This window comes from Alexandromys fortis, unplaced genomic scaffold, assembly GCF_014885135.2.
Source record: "Alexandromys fortis isolate MF-2015 unplaced genomic scaffold, M_Fortis_MF-2015_v1.1 scaffold_187, whole genome shotgun sequence".
In the NCBI taxonomy this organism is placed as follows: domain Eukaryota; kingdom Metazoa; phylum Chordata; class Mammalia; order Rodentia; family Cricetidae; genus Alexandromys; species Alexandromys fortis.
In genome coordinates this window covers 2,472,797-2,480,962 of record NW_026068088.1, presented here as the reverse complement: position 1 = coordinate 2,480,962, position 8,166 = coordinate 2,472,797, and the positions used below count along the sequence as shown (strand labels likewise).

At 36.7% G+C, this 8,166-nt stretch overlaps 1 protein-coding gene across 1 annotated transcript in view; it reads left to right on the top strand.

Moving 5' to 3' along the window:
- The window catches only part of Eaf2 (ELL associated factor 2), a 46,355-nt gene extending 44,065 nt beyond the window's left edge, over positions 1-2,290 (top strand). The window contains exon 6 of the mRNA XM_050122400.1: positions 2,108-2,290. Coding sequence (XP_049978357.1) covers positions 2,108-2,154 — 47 coding nt within the window. The 3' untranslated portion in view covers positions 2,155-2,290. The remainder of the gene's footprint in view (positions 1-2,107) is intronic.
- The last annotated feature ends 5,876 nt before the right edge of the window (positions 2,291-8,166 follow it).

Sequence of the window (8,166 nt, the reverse complement as noted above, 5' to 3'; positions counted from 1 at the left end):
AAAAAAAAAAAAAAAAAAAAAAATAAATAATAAATAAATAAATAAAAATAAAGGAAAGCAAAAATTAATAAAATTCAACAAATTACAAAAATAACAAAGTAACTCTACAGAAGAGTGTTTGCATAGCATACACAAGGCCCAGAGTTTGAGTTCCATCATTTTAAAAATAAATTTGCATCAGTAGGATGGCTCAGTGGGTAAAGACACTTGTCACCAAGTTTTCTGACTTGAGTTCAGTCTCCAGAAAGCACATGGTGGAAGAGAACTGACTTCCACAAACTGACCCCTGACTCCCACACGCATGCATGAATGCACACACATGTGAGTAAATAAAGGTCTAAAAATCTTTTGAAAGGATAGGTCATGGAAATTTCTTGAAAAAAGTCACTAAAAATAGTCAAGATGGACATGGGTGAAAAATGAATTAGTTAGATGGAAGATAATACTATGGAACTATTCCAGAACACAAAATAAAATAAAAAAGTAAGAGAGACAGTTTAGAGATATGGAAAATAGATGGCAATGATGAAACACTGTATACTAGGAATTCCATGAACGACTAGAAAGGAGAGAATGGAAAACTGTAGAATTTTCCAGGACTGAAGACAGTCATGAATCTACTCCAGATTCTAAACTGGATACATGAGAATAAAGGCACACTTAAACTACGGCACATTGAGGACAAAGTGACAGTTCTGCTGGCACGCTCGAGTCAAAGCTGGCATTTTCTTCTGAGGAGCTGCAAAGACTCCACTTCTCTCCCTGCTTCCATGTTTCTTCTATACTCTTACAGTGTATTCACCAATGTAGTTAGCTTCGACTTAGTTGCCTGTGTATTCACCAATGTAGATTTAGCTTCACCTTAGTTGCCTACTTAAAATTGTCCCATGTGTTCTTATTATGTTTCAAACAATCCTTGCTGTGACTTTTTCTGGTCTTTCTGAACTCGTTCCCTATCTTCCTCATTTATCCCACTCTGGCCACAGTAGCCCTTTTGCAAGTCAAAAAAAAAAAATCATGTAAGTAAGTCCCACCCCTATTCTGGCATGTACTGCAAGCCTACTCTGGGAAAGTCAGTTTTCTTCAGAGGTGTGATCCAAGCTCCACCCTTGTATATGCAGGCAGAGCCAATTGGACTCAGTGGGTTATCTTTTTAAAAAGAAGAGGATTAAAAAGAAAACTAAGATATAAAGTTTGGAAAATGGTATGTTGTCAGAGAGGGAGGCATCCAGGAGGAGTTAGTTGTAGAGGTGAGTTTGAGGTGGAAATGATGTAAATACATTATATGCATGTGTGACATTACCAAAAAATGTATAATTAAAAAATCACAACCACTCTACACTTGCCTTGGGCATTTATACTTGTTCTCTTCAGTTAGACACTATGCCTCCATTTTTTAATGACTTTCTACCTTAAATTTCTGTTCAAATGTTGCTTCTCCTAAAGCTCTCCCAGCAACAGTATCTATAATAGCACCTCCTGCTGACTTTCCACAGTTCCTCACAGCATTTGTCCCTGCTAGATATCTGTTTCCTGTCTTTGTGCTCCACTGAGGTTAGCTCAGTGACTAAGCTCACAGACAATCGGTTATTAGATATTCTTTATGGTGCTAAGGGTTGAACCCCAGGCTCTGTGCAGAGTAGGCAAGCATTCTGACATTGAATGACATCTAGCCTAGTGACCCATAACATTATGTATCCATAATGGCTTGGAATGCATTTTAAATTAAAGGTATTATAATTTTTTTCCTCTTGAAATTAATAGTTTGATTTTTAAAAGCATTTTTTATCTCATTTCTTGATGTGATAAGCCGATAGTGGAAAGAGGGACGATGTCATCAGCATGTGAGAGGAGGCTAACGTAAGTGGTAGGTGGCACTGGGAGTTTGCTGCTATGGTTTCTCTTTTCTAGGCAGTATTGATTGCTTTACCAGATATGTGGCGTAATTATATGATAAGCAATCATATTATCAATTACAAAGTACTAGATTAACAGAATCACTTTTGACATAACATTTGCATGTTTATTTTTGATAAAGCTAAATGAACACATTAAATATTAACAGTTCACATTTTTAATGACTACGATTTTGTTTGTTTTGTTTTAGGAAGCGATTTGCAGCTGAGTGAATCGGAAAGTGACAGTGATGACTGAAGCGATATTGTGTTACAAAGAAAACATTTGTAAAACGTGGGATAATCTGTCTCGTATTAAGATTAAATACTCTTTGACTAAGGAAAATATGTAATTTTTGCTGAAAAACATTAAATTGACTCAGAATTTCAACGTTTTATTGGTATTCTCATGTTTTATCTTTATTCCTAAGAAAACGTCATCACATTTGATAGATGGAAGACAGATTCGGAAGTTAGGGAACTTGTCCCAGATATTGTTAATGACAAGCTTCAGACCAAGTATTCCGGAGTATAGGCCCAGGGCTCTCTTTTGCCACTTTGTTGTCCCGGATTGTGTCCTAGAACAATTGATTTATAGCAAAGTGCATGGTTTTCATTATGGTTGTGCCTTTCACATCTGATATTCTTCAAATTCTGACTGAAAATTCTTTCACTCTTGCCAAATTTAAATATGTTTTGTTGTCTTTTATGTTTTTTTTTGCCTTCAAGAGAAGAGTTTAAGTATTTGGCATTTATACTTAGAATACCTTTGAATCGAAGGAAATATAAGTATTTAGTTATAGCTGGCCTGAAAACATATTACTCATTACTATCTTCATACTTTTATCCTTTCCCAGTACCCTGTAGTTGGAATTATATGGGGTATGCCTTTTCAGATCAGCCTTCATGGTTCAGCAATCTTTAGAAGGCTGAATATTATTCCAAGTCTACATGTACCATAGCTTATCCTTTTGCCTATTGAATAATACTTGCTTGCCTCAAATTTTGACAATTATGGAAAAATTCAACATCATCAGTTCTTGCTGATTTTATTTAGCTATAATTTATAGAGAGTTTTGGCTTTACTTTCTTCTCTTTCTTTCATTTTTCTTCTCTCTAGTCTCTCTTCCATTAATTTATCTTCGTTTTCTGTTTAACTCATTAATACTTAGCTGAAAACAACCACTATATCATTTATTATTTAACAAAAGCAAATGTGTATATTCAATATAGCTAGTAAAACACTCCCACTGTGTTAGTGAAATAATTTGGAATATAAAGTTTTTACTCAAAGTTATGCTGGAATTTTTTTTATTACTATTAATTACAACAAGTGAGTACACAATGGATAAGCTGGTAAGGTTGACTCTCAGGCCCCTTTTCCTATAGTCAAAACAGCTCAGTTTGTTTCCTCCTTTTATTGTCTTTGTAAATGAAATATTCTTAAGACTTTTTGAGGGGAGCATATTCTGAAACAGAGTCTCATTATGTCACCCAGGTTGGCCTCTAACTCACATTCCTCCTGCCTCAACCTCCTAAATTCAGAAATTCAGCATGCATCACCACACTCAGCTTAAATGCCATTTTAATGAATTCATCTTTATCCTGTATACCCTCCAAGGGGAGGGGAATAGGTTTTGGGTTTGTCCTGTAGTCTTACACTGTCAAAATCAACTCAAAAATTTGTGATCCCAAAATGTGTGGTGGATTTCTCTCCAACAAGTGAGCAAGCATTTTACAGCAGACACCAGCTGTGTGTCTTCTAATTCAATTTAGTTATGATACTCCCTGCCTGGAGATAACAACAGATAACACAGGGTAAGTGCCCAGTCCCCAAGGCTGCTCCCTCTCACTTCAGATGTCAATCACAAGCACTAGATTGTTTAATTGTGTTTCAGACCAACTGGCCATAAATGGAGCTCACTATAATCCCTCCTCTAGTTCAATTAACTTGCTTCAGTGGTTTACAGACTCATAAACATATTTTTATGAAGGGTAACGTGAAGAGGTAAAGGTATGGGGAAGGAGTATGGAGAGTCTACACCCTCTCTGGGCACACAAAGTTCAGCAATCTGGATGTTCTCCAAATCATGTCCTCCTGGAGTCTATGGAGACTTCATTGCATAGGCACAACTGCAGATAGACGGATGAAGAAACCTAACTAGGCCTGTCTGTTCAGATTCTTCAGTGTTTCTTCCCCATGGGCCTGGGGCAAGTTCTTCTGAAATGAAAAGGGTCTAATGACCAACTGTTACACGAAGAAGATATGACTGTCTTTATCATGTGCTTAACAATAGGATAAACTTAGGGTATATTTTTAGACTCTGTGGTCTGCCTTGTCAGATTGAAATTCTAGTGTCTCTGATCTGCCTTGGGGACAAAAACAAGCAGGTGAAATGACAGAAGAAGGAGAGCCCAAAGGATGAAGGGAGGATAAGATGAACTAAAAAAAGGGAGAAAGGAAGAGAGACTGTTTTCAGAGGTTTGCTTTGGAGGTTGGTAATATCCTAACATTCTGTAACTGAGAAGACCTAGAGAATAAGAATTACAGGAGCAATGAGCCAAGAGTCATGGATGAAAATCAAAGAATATATATATATATAATATATTATTTAATATATAATAATAAGTATATATATAATAGTATCACAGACATCCTGAAGAGCCTAAGAAAAATAAAACCCTAAAGACTTGAAAGTCATGTGGACTTCAAATGCATTGCCCCACACTTACAGAGCCATCAGAAGAGGATTGTTAATGTCTAATCACAATGTTGCTGCAGTTTGTCACTCAGTAACACCCTCTGCTTTCATTTCTACTTCCCAAATCTCATGCAAGTGGAGGCCAATCACAACAGACAAGGTGATTCCGAGAAGCAGTTTCCCATTTAAACTAAGCTGACAATTGCCAACACTAAAGTTGGGACCACCCAAGTGTCCATCAACCTAAGAATGGCTAAATAAATAATGATATATTTGTATAGTGAATTTGACCAAACAGAAGAAAATAATATCTTGCTTTGGGCAACAACATAGATGAATCTCACCGATGTAGTCTTGAGTAACAGGAGTCAGACACAGAGAATGTAAACAGTGTTACTCTATTAACATGAAACTCAGTAGAAGCAAATGAAATCCGTGACGATGAAAGAATAGTGATTACTCTGGTGGAGGGGAATTTGACTAGGAAGCAATGGGTATTATTCTTTGAAGGACTTCCAAGCCATGGAGAGAGTATTTTTTTTTTTAACTAGAGAATGTTTTTACCTTGCCTGTGTGGTAGCCATGTGTAAAATCAATGGAATTGTATGTTCATGATTTGTGCACTTTGTTATAAGTTATATTTAATTGTAAAAGTCCATGAAATCGATACATAGAAAAGTCATTCAGCACAAAGAATGGTAGTGTTAATATCAGTAATACTCAAATACACCTTCCAGATTTACATTAACGATTCAATAGAAAAAAATGGGTAAAGAAAATGATACATCATTTGAAAATATTCAAAATCATTTATTTTAGCTCAGCAGCTTTTCCTTCTACACATTATCTTATAGATAAATGTAACTCACATGCTCATAGTTGAACTGTGTTTGCACCCATATAATTGATGATCTGTGTACAGATTTATTGGCTGTGAGAAACATTTGTTTGAATATTTTTACTTACAATTGTTTTTTGAAGTTGCTTACATAGTATTGGCATCTCGCTTTTGATAGACATGTACATTCTGAACATTTTCTCCCACTGTGATGTACTTTTTCATCCTTAATTGTATTTTTAGAAAACAGTTTTTATTAATTCTAATATTAAGTATGTCATCTTTCTTTGAATCATCTTTCTTTGATCTTTCTCTGAATTCTGCTCTGTTCTATCTTTGCCATAGTTATGTTCTGATTATGATAGCTTCATAATAGGTATTGATTGGGTAGTTCAAATCCTCCATGGTTATTTTTCAGCAAATTGACTTTGCTATTTTTGGCTTATTATACTTTCATTTGAATTGTAAGAATTAAATAGTCATTTTTTTTACATTCATAAAACCTGCTGGGATTTTGTGCTGCAGTGACTTTTGACCTTTTATAATATGAACCTTCCAAGTCATGAGTATGGCATGTCTCCATTTATTCAAGTCTTTAATCACCTCTTTCTTTCACTAACGATCGATATCTTCAGGGTTGAGCTCTTCAACATCTTTCATTTCATTTATTCTTCATGTTATTAGGACTGGTGTTTAAGTTCCCTCATCTATTTATTTGTTGCTGATGTTTAAATTCAGTTTTGTGTGGGCTCTCATTTTCTATCTTGGACATTATTGAATACACATTTACTTTTAATTTCATATTTGCTTTTTTTTCTCTGACTACTAACTTTAGAGCTCATTTCTATGACTAACTTAAAACGACCCTTTGCTGTCAAATCACAGAGACCACTAATGTTTTTTATTTTTGTCACTAGCATTTGATTCTGATAGTTGGATTCTTCTACATCTATTGGCTTTTGTGTCTCTGGAGTTTATCTCCATTATGTCAAAGACATTTTCTCTTAGTTATCTCTTAGACCTTTATCCTTCTGTTGGAGACCAGCCTGACAAAAGCGATAGAGCATAGCAAGCACCTCAGAATGGTATTTCTCTAAATGACTCTTAGCATCAGAAAGCTGACTTTACCTAAGAAAGGCTCAAACTTAAGATTCCGTACCTCTCTGATACTGTTTAATTCTGGGAATGCTGTTATTTTATTGGCATAATCAAGGAACAAATTCCAGGCTTTGGGATATGACTCAGTTGGTAGAGCGCTTGCTTAGCATTGTGAAAGCCTTGAGATCAATCTCCAGCACCATATAAACCAGGAGTGAGTGGTGGCTTATTCCGGGAATCCCAGCACTCAGCATACTGGAATTAAAAGTAGGAAGATCAGACATTCCTTGGCTAAACAGGGAGGTGGGGACCAAGTAAGACCCTGTCTCACATAAAGATAAATTTAATGGGAATTTGTCTGGAAACAAATTGAGAACTTCACACTCTGGAGTATGGTGGTCAGGAGATCTCTCAGTGAGACTGCATGGGTGCATTGCATACAGGAGCTTCATCTGTGCTTCCAAATTAAATGCTTTCTTGCTTTCTAAAAGTACAGGCCAGTACAAGAGAAGCCAGTGATATAATTCAGTCTAAAGGCACCTGAGCCTCTGCTAGTTGGCTTGACCAGAAACTGCTGCCTATTTTAGATTTAGTATTTAACCAAGGTAGGTCAGGAAAAGTCATATTTTCTAAAAGAATAACTACAGATTAATCATTAATGCTACAGGCAGAAGTAAAGCTGGACTATTCTTTGGGTAAAGGTTGGTGAGAGAGAGAACAGATGAAGAGTGTAAGAGAAGCTGAGAAAACCTGCTCAAAGTCCAAGTTAAAGTTTAGGAGGAAAAATGTTTCACTTGTGGAAAAAATAGTTCAAACAGTCAATGTAAGAATTTTTCAGGGTAACTGTATTCATAAAAAGAGTTTGGCAGTGTTTTGTCTGTTTCTATTATGTGGAACAATTTGAGAAGTATAGGTGTTAGTTCTTGGATTCTGGTAGAATTCTGTACTGAAACCATCCAGCCCTGGCTTTTTTGGTTGGGAGTTTTTGATGACTGCTTCTATTTCCTTGCAAGTTATAGGTCTATTTAAATTATTCAACTGGTCCTGATTTAATTTAGGTATCTGGTACCTATTCATAAAAATTGTCCGTTTCTTTCACATTTTAAAATTTTATGGAGTACAGGTTTTTGTGGTATGACCTAATGATTCTCTGAATTTCTTTGGTGTCTGTTGTTATGTCCCCCCTTTTCATTTTTGATTTTGTTAATTTGAATGTTCTCTCTCTGCCTTTTGATTAGGATCCCACCAACTCCAGCCTGACAGGGAAGGAAGCAGCGTAGGAACAAAATAGGCCTTCTGAAAGTGGGTGACAGGTGTATGGCTGGGGCAGACTGAGGGGCCACTGACAGTTGGACCAGGATTTATCCCTACTGCTTGCACTGGCTTTTTGGACCCCATTCTCTTTGAAGGGATACCTTGCTCAGCCTAGATATAGTGGGGGAGGGCCTTGGTCCTTCCTCAAAGTAATACGCTAGACTTTGTTGGCTCCCCATGGGAAACCTCTGAGGAGTAGATTCAGGGTAGGGGGGAAAGGTGGAAGGTATGGGAGGAGGGGAGGGAGGGGGAGCCTAGGCAGTTTCGTGGATGCTCACCTTACTAGACCTGGATGGAGGTGGGTGGTCCTTCGACTTCC